The 18,341-nt window shown below is 39.3% G+C and overlaps 1 protein-coding gene across 11 annotated transcripts in view; it reads left to right on the top strand.

Moving 5' to 3' along the window:
• NEBL (nebulette) overlaps nt 1-18,341 on the top strand; it is a 380,361-nt gene that overhangs the window by 324,150 nt on the left and 37,870 nt on the right. For 5 of the 11 annotated variants that reach the window (XM_043478746.1, XM_043478739.1, XM_043478736.1 and 2 more), the window contains 5 exons: nt 5,185-5,295; nt 5,461-5,571; nt 10,220-10,324; nt 12,394-12,486; nt 15,279-15,371. The exons of 2 other annotated variants lie outside the window; for them this stretch is intronic. In XM_043478746.1, coding sequence (XP_043334681.1) covers nt 5,185-5,295; nt 5,461-5,571; nt 10,220-10,324; nt 12,394-12,486; nt 15,279-15,371 — 513 coding nt within the window. The remainder of the gene's footprint in view (nt 1-5,184; nt 5,296-5,460; nt 5,572-10,219; nt 10,325-12,393; nt 12,487-15,278; nt 15,372-18,341) is intronic. 4 more of the 11 variants (XM_043478742.1, XM_043478743.1, XM_043478738.1 and 1 more) reach the window with 3 other exon arrangements.

Genomic DNA, 18,341 nt, shown 5'->3' with positions numbered 1-18,341 from the left:
CAGGGTCTTTTCCAGTGAGTCAGCTCTTCGCATCAGGTGGCCAAAGTATTGGAGTTTCAGCTCCAACATCAGTCCTTCCAAAGAATATTCAGGACTGATTTCCTTTAGGATGGACTGGTTGGATCTCCTTACAGTACAAGGGACTCTCAAGAGTCTTCTCCAGCACCAAAGTTCAAAAGCATCAATTCTTCAGTGCTCAGTTTTCTTTACAGTCCAACTCTCACATCCATACATGACCACTGGAAAAACCATAGCTTTGACTAGACGGACCTTTGTTGGCAAAGTAATGTCTCTGCTTTTTAATATAGTCTAGGTTGGTCATAACTTTTCTTCCAAGGAGCAAGTGTCTTTTAATTTCATGGCTGCAGTCACCATCTGCAGTGATTTTGAAGCCCCCCAAAATAAAGTCTGTCACTGTTTCCACTGTTTCCCCATCTATTTCCCATGAAGTGATGGGACCAGATGCCATGACCTTAGTTTTCTGAATGTTGAGTTTTAAGACAACTTTTTCAGTCTCCTCTTTCACTGTCATGAAGAGGCTCTTTAGTTCTTGTTCACTTTCTGCCATAGGGTGGTGCATCTGCATATCTGAGGTTTTTGATATTTCTCCCGGCAATCTTGATTCCAGCTTGGGCTTTATCCAGCCCAGCGTTTCTCATGATGTACTCTGCATATAAGTTAAATAAACAGCATGACAATATACAGCCTTGACATACTCCTTTTCCTATTTGGAACCAGTCTGTTGTTCCATGTCCAGTTCTAGCTGTTGCTTCCTGACCTGCATACAGATTTCTCAAGAGGCAGGTCAGGTGGTCTGGTATTCCCACTTCCTTCAGAATTTTCCACAGTTTATTGTGATCCACACAGTCAAAGGCTTTGGCATAGTCAGTAAAACAGAAGTAGATGTTTTTCTGGAACTCTCTTGCTTTTTCAGTGATCCAGCGGATGTTAGCAATTTGATCTCTGGTTCCTCTGCCTTTTCTAAATCCAGCTTGAGCATCTGGAAGTTCATGGTTCATATACTGTTGAAGCCTGGCTTGGAGAATTTTGAGCATTACTTTACTAGCGTGTGAGATGAGTTCAATTGTGCAGTACTTTGAGCATTCTTTGGGATTGTCTTTCTTAGGGATTGGAATGAAAACTGACCTTTTGCAGTCCTGTGGCCACTGCTGAGTTTTCCAAATTTGCTGGCATATTGAGTGCAGCACATTCACAGCATCATCTTTCAGGATTTGAAATAGCTCAACTGGAATTCCATCACCTCCATTAGCTTTTTCTGTAGTGATACTTCCTAAGGCCCCCTTGACTTTGCATTCCAGGATGTCTGGCTCTAGGTGAGTGATCACACTGTTGTGATTATCTGGGTTGTGAAGATTTTTTTGGTATAGTTCTTCTGTGTATTCTTGCCACCTCTTCTTAATATGTTCTTTTCCATGTTACTTCATGTAATTCTACCTCGTTGTTATAGAAAAACTGTGTTCTGTAACATGGATATAAATATGCAACCATTTGCCTTTAAAGTCCTATAGGCATTACCACATGTCAATGACACTTAAATATATTATAATAGGGACTTTACATAACATACTGAAAATCCTCATTTTTTTCCTTGGATCTGCTTCCTTCTTTCACCCCTACCTTTACAAGTGGTATCAGTGAAATCCCAGAAGTTACTTTGATTCCTCTTGTCAGCAAGTTTTATTGACTCCACAACCATAATGATTTCCTAGGTCCATCTACCTCTCCCCACTTTTGTCCAAGCCACCATCTCTATCTCCTGGATCATTGCAGTAGCTTCCTAAACAAGATTCTGCTTCCAACGTTGACCTCATTCTCTACCCAGAAGCCAGAACAATCCTTGAAGAGTTAAGTGTTCTGATTTCTCCCACTGAAAACCCTCCAGTGGTTTCCAGTCGCTGCAGTGTGGGCACCGTACTCCTTGCTCTGGTGTGGTGCCATACGCCCCCTCCCGCTCGTTCTCAAACCACTGTTCCCTTCTTCCCTTGCTCATTGTATTCTAGCCTTCAAGGCTCCAGGCTGGCTGCACCTCCACAAGTTTTATGGTCTCTGTATAGCTCTGTTTCTTCCTGAAACTCCTTCCCCTTGTCTTTGCATGGCTGGCTCTTTCTTGTCCTTCCTTTATTAAATTTATTAGTACTTCCTTATGGTGGCCTCCTTGGGCTTCTGAGTAACTGACTATCTAGCAACTATCAAATCACTACTTATATTTTCTGTTATTTTTGTTATTATGAAGACAGTGCAATATCCAGTATTCTTTCAAAGTCCTGGATTGGACTATGGGGGCGGGATGGGGAATTTGGAGCTGGAGAAGAGTCTTCAAAACCATCTTCATGGGACTGAACTTGAAGCCAAAAGAAAGTGTACTTTCTCTGGAGAAAATAATGTGGAAAGAACAGAAATTTTGCATTTCACACTTTTACCTAAGAATCTTCTATGACCTATTCCTTTTATGACAAGTTGGAGTGTTGCATGTTTCCTTAGAATGGTAATACATTAGTTTATTCAGAGATAGACTGATTGAGATGTCTCTGTATACTTCGGGACTGTATTTAGTTGACACTTGAACAACACAGGACATTAATTCCCGTATAATTTGCGGTCTGCTCAGTATATCCATGGTTTCTCCACACCCACAGGTTGAAACAACCACAGACCATGTAGTGCTGTGGTAGTTACTATTGAAAAATATAACCATAAAGTGAAGCTGCACAGTTCAAACCCATGTTTTTCAAGACTCAGACTCACTAGGAAAATGGTGCATTTTGGTTATTGAGAACCCACAGGAAGAACAGGCCTTGAAGAGTCAGCTGTACTATGGCCCAGGCCAATTCTGGTGATGCTGTGTCTTTGCCATCCAGAGTCTCATTTGCATGTAATTATAGCTATGTTGCATTTTGCTCCAATGACAGGTTCTCAAGTCCTTTTCAACCAGACTTCAGGACTTTGCTATATAGTTCAGCGTTTGTTTTTTCAAGTAAAGTGAATGTGCTATATTGTTACACAGATGACCTCTCACAGTTCAACTTTCCTGGTACCAGTGGGCTTGACCATGTGACTTTCATTAACAAATCTGACTCAGGCTCTTGGAACATAGATGTCATCATGTTTTTCTTTTAAGTTTTTCTAAGTTGTAAGGTATTTTATTATGCATCAATATTAGCTGATGTGACTAGAGTCCATGTAGTCTATTTATGTGCTTTTGAATGCTTTTAGATTTGGAAATTCATACTGGAAATATTAAATGACATATTTCTACCATAGAATTTTGGTGGTAATCTATGATCAATACCTCAGTTTCTACATATATTGTCTTTCAAATGAAGTGTTTTGCTTTGGGGTCTTAGCTAAAAACAGAGCTTTTTATAGGCATAGTGATAATTCAATATTGTTAGTTTGAAAGTTAAACATTTTTACTTGAGTGTTTAACTTTATTATTATTTCACTTCAGGAAAGTGAAACTGAGACTGTAAGTCAGTGAAAATAGGCAGATTTATGGGTAGCAGACTTATGGGTAGATAGTAAATAGCATTTCTCTAGATTGAAATTTTTGTTTACGACTTCTCTAAATTTACAACATCACAAATAAGCAAAGCAAAATTTACTTTATAGTGTGGAATCACAAATCTTGAGTATGTCAGCATAATAGGAAATAATTGTTTTTGAAGAAATTTAATAGGATATAGTCAGTAGTTGCCTTTTAATATAATTTTCATTGAAGAATAACATACATACAGAAAAATGCTCATTTATAGGAATAAGAATAATCAGTAACTTTAAAATGTGACAGGAGTATCTTAAGACAGTTGTGTGTGTGTAATCATGACATTTTATAGGTAACAGATAACCCAGCTCAAAAAAGCAGATAATTTTTATTGTTCTTGTAACCCACCAGTAGAGGAATTCTTGGCCATGGCTTAGTCTAGGACTTACACAGTGTGATTCTGTTTTAGTTTCTGACTTCCTCTTCTCAGGCAGGCTTTCTTCTCCCATTTGCAAGGAGGCGCATGGCAGCTCCCAGGGCTGCAAACTTCTCCATTCATGTCCAGAAGGAAAGAAAAGTCTCTTGAGATATTGTGTGGAAAGCGAAACATTCCTTTTCTTAAATGTACCAATCGTGAAGGGCCAGGGGTGGGGTATAACGATTTTCTTCAGCCCAGTAGAGTCCTTGCACTGGGGCCAGTCTCAGCCAAGTTGGAGGGCTTAGAACAGGAAGCAGCGAGTTGCCCAGTGACAAATCAAGGAGCTAATGAAGGAAAAACAGGAGTGAGATTCCAGGAGGCAACCAGCAATTATTCACTACAGAATGAGATACAACAATGTTTAAAAATCAATACATATTTAATTAAATGTTTTCAAAGTATAACATTTTGTCAACTAGTCAGTAGCAATGTAACACATGTATTATAAAGTTACATATATATTATCTTCCATGAGAGATGTAATTATACTTTAGTATAGTCTATTTAATATGAATTGGGGCTTCTGCCAGTAAAGATGAAAAGAATATACCAATGGCCATACCAAAGCACATGAAAGGATGCTCAGCATCATTACCATCAGTGAAATGCAAAAGAAAGCCATAGAGATGTATTACTTCACACCCACTAAAAGGCCAGGATAAAAAAAAACACAGATTATAACAAGTGTTAGTGAAGTTGTAGAGAAGTTGGAACCCTTCTTATGTATTGTTGTTAGGATTGTAAGACGGAATACTCACTTTGGAAAACAGTTTGGCAGTTCCTCAGAAGGCTAAACAGAGTTACCATATGACCCAGCAATTTCACTTCTAGGTTATATACTCAAGAGAAATGAAAACTTATGAGATGTGACATTTTTACACTCACATTTTATTGATATTCATTGAATTATATATTAACCAATATTTTATCAATTTATTGAAATATAAAATATTTTCCTTCACCTCCCTCTGTTTCCTTTCTTAAGTCAGGTTAGTAGAAAAAAAGTTGCCTGAGTCTTTGTGGTCACTCCAAGTTGTGTTCTGCCACAAATTAAGTCTTTGTCATTTCCTAGAAAAAAAGAAGTGAATTTAGGTCCAGTTTATTTCTAAAAGCCATGATCTTGACATCAAAAATGACATCAAGTTTTTCAACGCAGATTTTCAAATTATTATAAGGCCCTAATTTCAGGTTTTATTTTCTGCAGAAAGATTATAAAAGAGATCTGGAGACTGAAATTAGAGGGAAAGGCATGCAGGTGAGCACAGACACTCTTGATATCCAGAGAGCCAAGAAAGCATCTGAAATGGCCAGCCAGGTAAGAAACTAATGGGACAAAGTTTAAAACAAACACATCAAATTGTATACAGAAGAGATATAAATGGTGTTTCCACATGTGTGACATTGAGATTCAAACGTGTAAATGTCTGCATTGCTATGGAAGGCCATGCAAAGCTCTGAAGATTGTTTTCTGTTCTTTTAGAAAGAATATAAGAAAGACTTAGAAAATGAAATTAAAGGGAAAGGAATGCACGTGAGCATGGATATCCCAGATATGCTTCGAGCCAAGAGGGCATCTGAAATCTATAGCCAGGTTGGTAGAGAATGAAGATGCTCAGGATAATATATTCTAATATTCCATCACCTTCTGCTCTGTGTGTCTCTATGATTTGTGTCTTTTTGAGGGCTTTCTATTCAAATTCAATGCAGTCTATTATAAAGTAACCACTGACCAAACTTGATTATCTCAATAATGAAAGAGACAACTGCTGTAGATTCAGCTCAACAAACATTATTGAGCATCAGAGCACCCCTATTAGGTCCCTCTGTTTTGAGTCCAAAACAGAGTCTTGTTTTGACCTTTTTATTTCCATTTTTTTATTCCATTGTGAACTTGGCTCTAATGCTTATCCTGCAAAAACATACAAAGAATTTTCTTTTATCTACTTCATCATGCATATTTTAATTTAAATAAACAACTTAAACTAAGAATAAGTTAAACTGTACCAAGGTATAAGGTGAAATTGAAGATTAACCAAAATTTAACGTAAGATCTAAGTTTTGTTGATAAAATTTATTTGCCAAGTATATCTGTGACAAATCTGCCAGAAAACTGGATGTAAGAGAAATAATGACCACAAAAGAAAGTATATAATGGAAGAAAAAAGTTATTGATAAAATCTGATTTGGGCAAAGTTATTCATTAGTGAATAATTTATTTGCTTTAATATTTGATATAAAAAGAATGAATCCCAATGGAAAAGTAGTATAGGGGAATGATAAAAAAAAGGCAATGAAGAAATTGAATTTGGCTAATGGGGTTTATGTTGCAATAATTTTTAACAAAATTTGACCAAATTTGTCAAAATTCTGACTAACAAGCAAGGAATTGAAACATCCACTGGTTCAAAAATGCGAGTGTCACAGAACTCAGGTTTAGGGGCTAGTCATGCAAGGATTCAGTATTGAGAGACAAGTGGTGAGTAAAAGGAAAGATCGCTTTACTGAGGAGGTCAGCAATCCTGGGGAGAAGGTGGACTCATGTTCCAAAGAACCAGCTGTCCCCTGCTATCAGGGGCAGGAGTTTTTAAAGGGGAACTTTCGGGGTGTATAGGCAAAGGGAGTTGGTGATGGACAGGGAAGCCTGGCGTGCTGCAGTCCATGGGGTTGCAAAGAGTCGGACACGACTGAGCAACTGAACTGAGGCAAAGGGAGGGGGGCTGTGAGCAGAGAAGAAGAGTCAGTTCTGACAGTCGTTTTGAAATTGATCACGTGGTGGTCTGGTCAGTGTCATCTTGATTGTTTTAAGTGCAGTTAATCTTCAGTTCCAAGACTGGTTTGTTCCCATTTCCTTGAGTCCATTTGTCAAAATTGTGGCAGCTTATGTCATGGCTATAGTCTGTTTCATCATGTAGTTTTAACTTCTTCCACCTGGTGGAGGTTTCAGCATTTACAAAACAGGTCAAAGGATATGGCTGAAGATATTCTCTATAGCTCTTGAGGAAGAACTAAAGGTCCTTGACTTTGTTTAATGACTACATTTTATTTGGTCTTGTTTCATTGCTTTCCTTTGTTTCCATATTTCTAAATTCTCTGATTAAATTTATTCTTTAAAGTTTTTCTGTAGACAAGAGGCAGGATTTGGGGGTAATGGGGGAGTGGAGTCTCTCCCATGGGGTCCCCATGGGGGACCTGCTCCATTTCAAGGGTATCGTGATGCCAGAATTAAGCATTTATCAAAGGAGCTGCCTGCTTCTCAGCCTTCTTCAGTGACAGAGCAGTTGGGATGTCCTGAAGTGTGTTCATCTGTCCTCAGTGTCTCATGATGGCACACGAACTTGGAGAAGTTGACACTAGTTATATCAGCTAAACTAAAAATCATAAATTCTTAAAACGGGCATATTGCCATTTGATTCGGTGGAGAAAAGTTGGCAAACTCATTCATGCATTCAGCAGATACTTCTTGAGCACCCTTTACCTGCAAAAGTAGACATGGATTTTTGCCTTTGGGGAACTACTGAGTAATCTAATTATCAAATAATCGTGCATATATAATATGACAAATTATATGTCCTACTAGAAAGTAAAGATAACAAGAGTAAACCCTTCCCATAGGAAGTGGTGCCTGAGTTGTTAGAATTCCTGCTTTAATTTAACAGTGTTGATTTTTTGAGTGTGATATGAGGGTACATCTGATTTTAAAGAACTTTAGTTATTTGAGATACAAGGAGATGCTTAAAAGGGTTTAGTGATGCTGTGGTGCATCTCACTGTGAACAATACTGTCCTTCCCTAACAAGCAGCAGTATACCATGCAGTTACCTTCACTGACTTTGGACCCAGAGTGGCTGGGTTTAAATCCTTGTTCTGACACTTCGCTAGTGCCTCAGTTTTCCCAAGAGTGGATAATAATAATACCTGCTTGTAGGATTATCTTTCTCTGATCTTCTAGGAGGTATCTATCATTCAGCAGGTTGCCATTCTGGACTCGAACCTTGTTGCCTTGCCTTCCCTGTCCTGCTGTCCAAAGGCTGGGGCTGGGAACTTCTCCTGGGACTCGATGGGGCCTTCATTGGCACCGCTTCCTTTTTACTCCACTGCTGGAGTTGCTTTCCTGTTTCTCCACTGCTGGAAAGCCCTTCTTGCCCTGCCCTCAGGTCTTAGGCAGCCCCAAGCCTCCCAGGAGCTCCAGGATTGTATTTCACAAAGGAAAGGGCTGGAGGCTTAGGTGTGGGGCCAAGAGCTACAAAGGGTGCAGCCTTGCAGGCTGGAGCCTGTCCCTCCGCTTTGGCCTCCAGACACTCTGTTCCCCAGCCCAACCCTAGGACCCCACAACACTGCCTGCCCTCGGCCCACCATGGCTTCCCCAAGTTTTGGAACCCAAAACCGCTGAGCCCCTGCACTCCCCCACCCCTCACCTCTGGTGCGAGCTGAAGCTGGAATACCAGACCACACCTGACCTGCCTCCTGAGAAATCTGTATGCAGGTCAAGAAGCAACAGTTAGAACTGGACATGGAACAACAGACTGGTTCCAAATCGGGAAAGGAGTATGTCAAGGCTGTATATTGTCACCCTGCTTATTTAACTTATATGCAGAGTACATCATGAGAAATGTCAGGCTGGATGGAGCACAAGCTGGAATCAAGATTGCCAGGAGAAATATCAGTAACCTCAAATATGCAGATGACACCACCCTTATGGCAGAAAGTGAAGAAGTAAAGAGCCTCTTGGTGAAAGTGAAAGAGGAGAGTAAAAAAGTTGGCTTAAAGCTCAACATTCAGAAAACTAAGGTCATGGCATCTGGTCCCATCATTTCATGGGAAATAGATGGGGAAACAGTGGAAACAGTGACAGACTTTATTTTGGGGGGCTCCAAAATCACTGCAGATGGTGACTGCAGCCTTGAAATTAAAAGACACTTACTCCTTGGAAGGAAAGTTATGACCAACCTTGACAGTATATTAAAAAGCAAAGACATTAGTTTGTCAACAAAGATCCGTCTAGTCAATGCTATGGTTTTTCTAGTATGGATGTGATAGTTGGACTATAAAGAAAGCTGAGCATTGAAGAATTGATGCTTTTGAACTGTGGTGTTGGAGAAGACTCTTGAGAGTCCCTTGTACTGCAAGGAGATCCAACCAGTCCATCCTAAAGGAAATCAGTCCTGAATATTCTTTGGAAGGACTGATGTTGGAGCTGAAACTCCAGTATTTTGGCCACCTGATGTGAAGAGCTGACTCACTGGAAAAAACCCTGATGCTAGGAAAGATTGAAGGCGGGAGGAGAAGGGGACAGCAGAGGACGAGATGATTGGATGGCATCACCAACTCAATAGACAGGAGTTTGAGTAAACTCTGAGAGTTGGTGATAGGGATGCCTGGTGTGCTGCAGTCCATGGGGTTGCAAAGAGTTGGACCCAGCTGAGCGACTGAACTGAACTACTATGTAAATGCTGGCCCTAGTAGAAGGTATTGCCTAGGATATATCTGAGCTCATAATAGTACATTTAGTAGCAAAAGGAAAATTGATATTTTTATCTCTAGTACAAATACTAGTACCTTTTCCTTAGTCAAGTGTATCTTTATCTGAAGTAGGAAGCCAAGAATAAATCTAGAAGCATGAAGACAAGTAAGCAAAGAGAGTCAGGTTACTGGTAGGAGTTATAAGGGCTATTTTGAACAGGAACTGGAACTTCTCATGAGAGAGTAGCTTCTAGGCTTAGGACTTCCATAGAGGTCAGGCCGTCCCAGAGTGTTTGAATAGTTTTGGGTGGGAACCATTGCCTGAGAGAAGGTGAATGTGTTTTCCTAGACTGTTTGCTTACTCTGTTTGCATATGCTGTTTATTTTTACTGTTCCATAAATACATCATAGAGTTTGACAAGACTGAGAGGCTGAGCACACACACAAACACATCAAGACCTGGTTTGAATCCTAAGCTATGTGGGCTTCCCGGGTGGCTCAGCTGGTAAAGAATCCGCCTGCAATGCGGGAGACCTGGGTTCGATCCCTGGGCTGGGAAGATGCTCTGGAGAAGGGAAAGGCTACCCACTCCAATGTTCTGGCCTGGAGAATTCCATGGACTGTATAGTCCATGGGGTCACAAAGAGTCAGACACAACTGAGCGACTTTCACTTTCAGGTATAGCAGAGTTGGAAAAAGCAGTACCATTTTCTCTTTGTCTCTGTCTGTCTTGAATATGGCACACAGAGTTTTAGATTCACATTCACTTTATATTTTTAGAAAAAGTATAAAGATGAGGCAGAGAAGATGCTTTCTAGCTATTCTACTGTGGCAGATACTCCTGAAATTCAGAGAATTAAGACAACTCAACAAAACATTAGTGCGGTGAGTAGCCATTGTCTCTTTCCAGTTGTCACCTTGAAATGATGTTTTGAAAGGGGGCTTTTGTTCCTCAGTCTGATTTTTTTGCTGCCTTGCTTCAATTTTCAGTCAAATGCATATCTTTCCTTCTTTAAAATCATAAGAATACCAAATGTTCTTACAACTTATACTTGATCATGATTATTTTAGAATTACAGATTCAAATTTCCTTTTTAGGTACAAGCAACAGCTACTTTTAACTGAATTTTAAAATTTCATTCAGGAAAGAGATCTTACACACATATTTTACTTTGAAGATAAAAATAGTCATATGAAGTGATGGCCTTCCTGGTCATTGATTAATTGCATTGATAATATATCTAGGGACTTACTAGGTTATAACCAATTCCTAAGGGCTTCCCTGGTGGCTCAGTGGTAAAGAACCAGCCTGCCAATTCAGGAGATGTGGGTTCAGTCCTTGGGTCAGGAAAATCCCCTGGAGAAGGAAATGGCAACCCACTCCAGTACTCTTGCCTGGAAAATCCCATGGACAGAGGAGCCTGGTGGGCTGCGGTCCATGGGGTCGCTAAGAGTTGGACATGACTGAGCGACTTCACTTTTACTTTTCACTTTCATGCATTGGAGAAGGAAATGGCAACCCACTCCAGTGTTCTTGCCTGGAGAATCCCAGGGATGGGGGAGCCTGGTGGGCTGCCGTCTATGGGGTTGCACAGAGTCGGACACGACTGAAGTGACTTAGCAGCAGCAGCGACTAAAGAACAACAATCAATTCCTAAACTTTCATATTTTTGTTCTGAGGAATAGGAATTTTATCAGCACCATTGATTAAGATAGTGGGCTTATATGTAATAGCCCATGTAATAAGTGGGTTATATGAACTTGAATTCTAAAAGAAAAATTGATGGTACAGCCAGTATTTTAATGTAGAATTAACTTAGTGGTTAAGCAAATGTTATTAAAAATATAAATATTATTATTTCTGAAAATTTCTGGAATATTTTCTACTTTCTAATAAATTGGAAAACTCTTAACTCTGCAAGTATGCTGTTCAGGGTACCTCTAGAGGCAGGCCTGTGCCAAGAGATGTAGAAATCTTGCTGGAAGAGAGGATGAGGGAGAAGAGTTGTGTGGCCCTTACCACCTGTGATTCCAGATTTCTAGCTTTTGCAGGGGAACATCTCATATGTCCTGCTCTCCTGACCCTCACTGGGACCTACTGGTTAACAAATATCAGGAGAGTGAACCCAAAGTTGGTGCTCTGTGACCACCTAGAGGGAGAGTGTAGGGAGGGAAGTAGGAGGGGGGTTCAAGAGGGAGGGGTCATATGTATACCTATGGCCAACTCATGTTGCTGTGTGGCAGAAACCATCACAATACTGTAAAGAAATCATCCTCCAATTTAAAAATTAATTAATTTAAAAAGAGAGGGAGTAGTTCTGGCCTCGAGTGACTTCCTTATAATTAGTCTGTTTTTCTGTAGGACACTTTGTTTTTTCTTTTCCTTTGTGGTTGAAAGGGGTAGGTGTTGGTAGGGATGGAGAGATGTGGGAAGGTTTGAGGAATAAGTGGAAGATAAGGAAAACAGGCTGACGTAGTGTCCATGCTGATGGTAAAGCTAATATTTTCTTTGAAGAGAACAAGACTGTCTTTGCTCTGACATGAAGAAGAGCAGTTGCTTGAAACTTCATGCTATTTTTGAATTAAACGGTAACTGCTTAGTAAGGATATTTATAACATCCTTTAATTTTTCTCAGCTGCACATGTGACATATGTTTGTATTTGAGGAAGAAAATTTCTATTCTTAGAGCAAGTAATCTGCAGCCATGTAAGGTACCAGGCATACCCTAGAACAGGTAGTAGAGGTTTACTTGTGAGACTGTGGAATACAAAACCAAAGTTCTGCATTTTTTTCCATGATGGATTATTTAATTGATTAATGTAACATTGGTTCTCATAAATAGAAGCTGTATTCACATTACTTTAAAACCTGAGAAATTTTCCTTTGTAAGAATCAAATCTAGGACTTGAATTCTAATAAGCTTAGTTATTCTTTTCCTTTTCTTATAATGAAGGTATTTTATAAGAAAGAAGTAGGAGCTGGCACAGCAGTAAAAGATACTCCTGAGATTGAACGAGTGAAGAAAAATCAGCAGAACATTAGTTCAGTAAGTTCTCTATGGCATTAATTATCCTTTCCAAAAGCAAACACAAGCTAGATAAATGTTTTTAGTTCTTTACAAAACTAGCTGCCTTTTTCTTTTTTTCTTCGCTTTGTTGAAACACTGTTTCATCAAATATCAAAGACCTAACTTTCAGAAGGAAACTGTAGCCTTGTTCCCCTTGAACCTAAAGCAGTATTTCATCTTGATATATATATATCATAGTGCATAAGAGATAGATCACTTTAATAGTACAGTAATGAAATCTAGGATTAGTTTTCATCCTTTTGAACAGAATTTTAGCTATATTACATTTTTCAGAGAAAGGATACTTTTCAATACCTCCTCACAACTTGGAGGAAAGAAATTTTATCCTGATAGAATGATTAAAGGCACTAGAACATTTATTTGGTGGCTCAAGAGAAGGTTTCAAAGGCCCCATTTACCTTCTACTTCTTTGAGCTTCCAGCAAAGAAAATCACACACCTTCATTATAATTTGTAAAATAAATTTACCACCCCCCTCCCCAGTGCTCTTTGAACTTGGGGGAAGGGTAGAGGAGGTGTTTAATGTTCTGGATTAAAAACTTCTTCACTCAGTGCTTGACATTACAATGGATCATTGCTACCCTTACCAACAGGTGTATTTGGTAATAGTTGTTATACAGTCATCCCTTGGTGGCCACAGGTGTCCCCCCCCAGCACACACACATGGTCATTTACACATACTCACACCAACATCAGCAGATGCCCACGTCCCTCACTGTTGGGCCTCCACATCCTTAGGTTCCACATAGAGGATGTGCGGAGCTTGCTATTTAGTTTCTTGCTGAAGGTTCTTTCCTTACATCTCCTTCCCTGACCTTTCTCTTGACCTTCACCCTCGGAGGCAGAGTTTCTTTAAGTCGTCCAAGTCGAACTGCCTTGATTAAACGCCTTTGTCAGGAACTCCAGTGGTTACCTGGCATCCTAGGATATGTGTGCACTGGCATTTGTGGAGACAGAGTAGGAAAGGTAAGGTCGCGCTGTAGTAAACAGACTTACAGAAAATGGACTTACAGAAAAACTGTAGAATGCACGTGCACTAGAATCTCTGTACAGTGAAGGAGTCAGATTTCCTGCAGAAAGCGCAAGGAAGAGGAGCTGACGGGGACAGTGCTGACCCGCCGCGGTGAGTCTGTGTCAGGCAGCGCTGAGTCTGGTAGAGAAGTTAGTTCAGCTGAGAAATGTAAAGTGGTTGTTTCCTTCACTTCCAAATGATAACATTTGAAATGTACCCATCAATGTACTGGGGTATAATGTTATAAATGTTCTGTACTGCACAATTCTGTTGCCTACAGCGAAATGACTGTGCCATTTTGATTAGTTTGGAGTCGTATGAAAAACAAAAATGTTCATCTTTAATTGTGTTTAGCATCTCACCCTAGGAAAATCACACAGTCTATCATTTCTTCTCCTGGCATCCCCCTGCCTCATCTAGCAAACAATAAACGCCTAGTTCTGTATCTCTATGAGCCTAGGCCATAAACTCCTGCTTAGTATTCAAATGGAAAGTTGCCCTTTCAAGATTAGCAGGATCTGTCAAACCAAGATAGTATTCTCTAACATTTAAAGATCTCGACATTTTCCACCTCCAGAGGATGAGCCTTTTGAGTATTAGCTTTCTCTCTTAAGAACTATTTTGGAATGTTACTCGGAGACTGTCTCAGTGTACTCTTGATTTAACTGTTTTGGATCTGGCCTAATATTGGCGGTGTTACTCATATCACAAGTGAAATGTATAGATGCTAAAACATAGATGATAGCGAAGATATTTAGGTATTGTTTTTTCATGACTCAGGATGAATTTCAGCCTTAATCATTTTAAACATTACCAAGTGATTTCTAAAATGTATTTTGCATAGATCTAAGTCTTTGCTAAATTTCAACATATGCCACTGAAGTCTAGCTGATGTGTCCATATTTATATATATGTGTGTGTCCTTTATCTCAATTCCAATCTTCCATGCATTTTAGACATATTAAAATACCATGTAATATGATAGCATCACTAATCATTGTATAAGTTTAAAGGGCTTGTCCTGGGCGTAACTGTGTGCTGGTTTTATCATTTATCTGGTTGATTTTCCTCTAAGTAGACTTGACGGAGGAGCTTTTGACTGTTGTGAATGCCAGGATATAGGCTGACTTTACATAACATGATTGTGTGTAACAAGACACTTCCTGACTTTCTGCTACTGGACCTTCTGTAGTGATCAGCACTCAGTGGCCTCTGCTTGTAGTATATTTCCTTCTATCCACCTTCCTCTTTCTCTTCTTTTATTTTTTTTCTTATTCTAGATTATTTGTGTACTCTCAGTCAGATAAGCAGTGTTTCCAAGACTTAGTAGCTAACTCAGTTTGACTCTTGCCTTTAAAGACATGGTGAGTACACAAATAATAAATAGAAACTGCTTTTATTATAGAAAAATAATGAATTATTATATTAAGATAATTTCTAAAATTTTTGGTGCATCTGCCTGATGATAAAATTTATTTTTATAAGCAGTATATGCTTATTTTAGTTAAAAAAAACCTCTCCAGTGATGGATAGGTGAATAGATATGGGTTTGTTTGTACTTTAAGATAAAGGAATCCTGAAAGCCCCAGATGAAATAAAAATGTGTGTTCTCATTGAAAGAAAATTAATGTTGGAATTAAAAAATAGGCTATGTAATAGTTAAAAATGAAGAATTCTTAACTATTTTTTAAAACTTATGTTGAATAAGACTCACATTTTTTTAAAAATAAATCATGCAGGTAAAGTACAAAGAAGAGGTGAAACATGCAACAGCCATTTCAGATCCACCAGAACTCAAGAGAGTTAAAGAAAACCAGAAGAACATCAGCAATGTGTGATCACATTTCTTTAAGTATTGCTTTCTGTGGGCATGACGCTTGCACAGTAGAATGAATTAGAATGAATACCATTGTAGGAAAGCCAGTTCCTGAAAGGTGGAGATAATTTCACACATCTTTGTGTTGGGCTAGCATTGCACCAAGCATGTGCGTTTGCTTACTAAAGAATGTGGTGTTGAATGCCTACTCTGTTCTTGTTCTTGGGGGCATTCAAAGATGAGTGAGATATACCTTAAGGTTAGAGGCTGTGTGTATTCTCAAGGTCTCTAGGAGAAACAGTTGTGGGGATAAATAAAGATTGTGCAATAAGTGCTCTAAAATAATTAATATTTGTTGAGTGCTTACTACCTTTTTGGGGTTCTTTACATGCAATATCTCATTTAATGTTAAATAATAACTCTGTTTTCAAAGTGCTGGGGAAATGCAGAGAAGGAAGGCTATGTCAGTGAGAGAGAGGAAAACTTTTGGAAAAAGAGTATCACTTGAGCTAGATCTTGAAGAATTAATAAAAGTTTAGGATGGATTTCATGAGAAAGGGCCCTCCTGGCAGTGCATACTGAATGTGTTCATGATCTGAGATCTGTTCAAAGAGGGGAAAGTTCGGTGTGATGAATCCTTGGGGTGGAAGACGGCAGGAGAAAGATGGTGGAGAGAGAAAGCATGATTCAGGCCCCGAGGAGCTGCCAGCAGTGCCAATGTCCCTGGTTCAGATGGCCTGCTGATGCTCAGGCCTTGACTTATGAGTTAAATTGCTTTAATGTGTTCCTTTTTAAAAAAAATTAATGTTTATAGGAGTAAAGTTGATTTACAATGTTGTGTTACTTTCTGCTATACAACAAAGTATATCAGTTATACATATATCCAGTCTTCTTCAGATTCTTTCCCCATATAGGTCCTTACAGAGAATTGAGTAGAGTTCCCTGTGCTATACAGTAGGTACCTATCAGTTATCTATTTTAGATATGGTAGTATGTGTATATATTTTATATATAGTAGTATGTATATGCCAATCGCAAGCTCTCAATTTATCCCTCCCCCACCTTTGGGGGAGGGATGACCATAAGTTTGTTTCCTACATCTGTGATTCTGTTTCTCTTTTGTAAATAGGTTCATTGGTGACATTTTTTAGATTCCACTTATAAGTGATATCATATGATAGTTGTCTTCCTCCAACTTGCTTCACTCAGTGTGACCTAGAGATTGCCATAACATGTCCCTTTTTGTAAAAGAAGGGTTACACAGGAAGCCCAGCTCAGTGATGAGCTAGACGTGTGGGGTGAGGGTTGGGAGGGGGCTCAAGAGGGAGGGGAATGTTACATATAGATGGTACCTACTGTTGCAGAGCAGAAACCAGCACAACCTGTAAAGCAATTATCCTCCAAAAATAAAATAAGAGTTTACTAGTTTTCAATTTATCATGGAAACATAACACCCCCTTAAAATAACTATTTGAGAATAATGAGTTAATTTAATAAAAAAAATACTAGAAGTCACAGCTTAGGTGATACCTTGCATGGCATATGGTAAGTGGTATATACATGATTGAAGTTTGAATAACTCTGGAGTGGAGAACAATGTGGGCTCTGGACTGTTGGTTTGATCCTAGCTCCAGACCCTATTTGCTGTATATCCTTCATAAGCCACCAACCTCTCCAAGCCTCATTCTCCTCATCTTTAAAACAGGGACTAGAACATTAAGTGAGATATTGCCTGTAAAACACTCAGCCTGTTTGTGAGTGGATGAATGCAATACATGAAGTGTCTCCATATCAAATTTATGTCCCCAAACTTACATCCACTAGAAATTGGCTGCAGCAATTTCTCTACATCACTGATGCTGTTCAACAAATGTTTCTCCTCTGAACGCTACCCAGAGTCATCTTTCTTTGTATCCTGCCATCAACAAAGATTACTTTGGGCCTTTTCTCACTTTAGGCAATTATCTGACACAGAATCTGCCTAAACTCTCAGACTGCATACCATGGTACAGAGAAAGAAGTCACACTGGCAAGAGCCTGACCCTTTGTCATTTATTTTCCAGGCTTATCAGATATCTGTTCCCTTGCACATGCACTGCTGAGGGTGTACATCTCAAGTCCATTTTATCTGCAGGCCTTGTGATGTCCTGCAAAAAAAGAAAAAATTCCCTCACACTAAGTTTAAGCTCCAAAAAGTCATTAAGACTGTCCCTGTGGAGTTCTTCATAATGCAATTTTAACCTCTAGTTTTCCTTTTACCTGTCAGAAATTCATTTGGTGGATATGCTTTCTCTCCCCCTGTGTTGTATCCTCATTTTATTTCCTGGAATGTTGTGGAATTACTGGGAAAGCTGACCACAAATGTTGGACTCTGATGCCCCATTCTGGCAGTAGGTCAGAAGTATCTACATGATGGGACTTCCCTGGTGGTCCAGTGGCTAAGGCTCCACTTTCCCACTGCAAGGGGCCAGGGTTCCATCTCTGGTCGGAAAACTAAATTCATACTTGATGAAACTAAAGATTCCATTTGCAACAACTAAGACCTGGTGCAGTCAAATAAATAAATAAATGTTTTTTTAAAAAAGAAATATCTCCACGATGCTGGTCAGTGCATGGTCTTCCAATGTTGGAACTTGGTGAAGAAGGAGGTTCAGGTTTCTTTTTATAGTGACAACCAATCACTGAGGTGAAGGCATAGGACTGGCATAACCCTTCTAACCCTTCTTTCTAGTGATGAATCCAGAATTTTTATCTTTAAATGTAAATATAAAATGGTCATTTGGTAATGTCATTTTAGTACTGTGAAGACACAAACTCACAGAAGTGGTCATTTATCATTACTGATAGGATCAAACTCAGAGAGGCCACCAAAAAATGATACAGTTTGAAGACTAACAACCCCGGGCATGATACAAAACATTTGGGCAAGGAAAAGCTTAGTTCCAGGATCACTGTGATGATGACATCTATTAGCTGAGCATCTTTC

This window comes from Cervus canadensis, chromosome 10 (assembly GCF_019320065.1).
Source record: "Cervus canadensis isolate Bull #8, Minnesota chromosome 10, ASM1932006v1, whole genome shotgun sequence".
Classification (NCBI taxonomy): domain Eukaryota; kingdom Metazoa; phylum Chordata; class Mammalia; order Artiodactyla; family Cervidae; genus Cervus; species Cervus canadensis.
The sequence above is the reverse complement of the archived record's forward strand: the minus strand, read 5'-3'. Positions and strand labels throughout refer to the sequence as shown.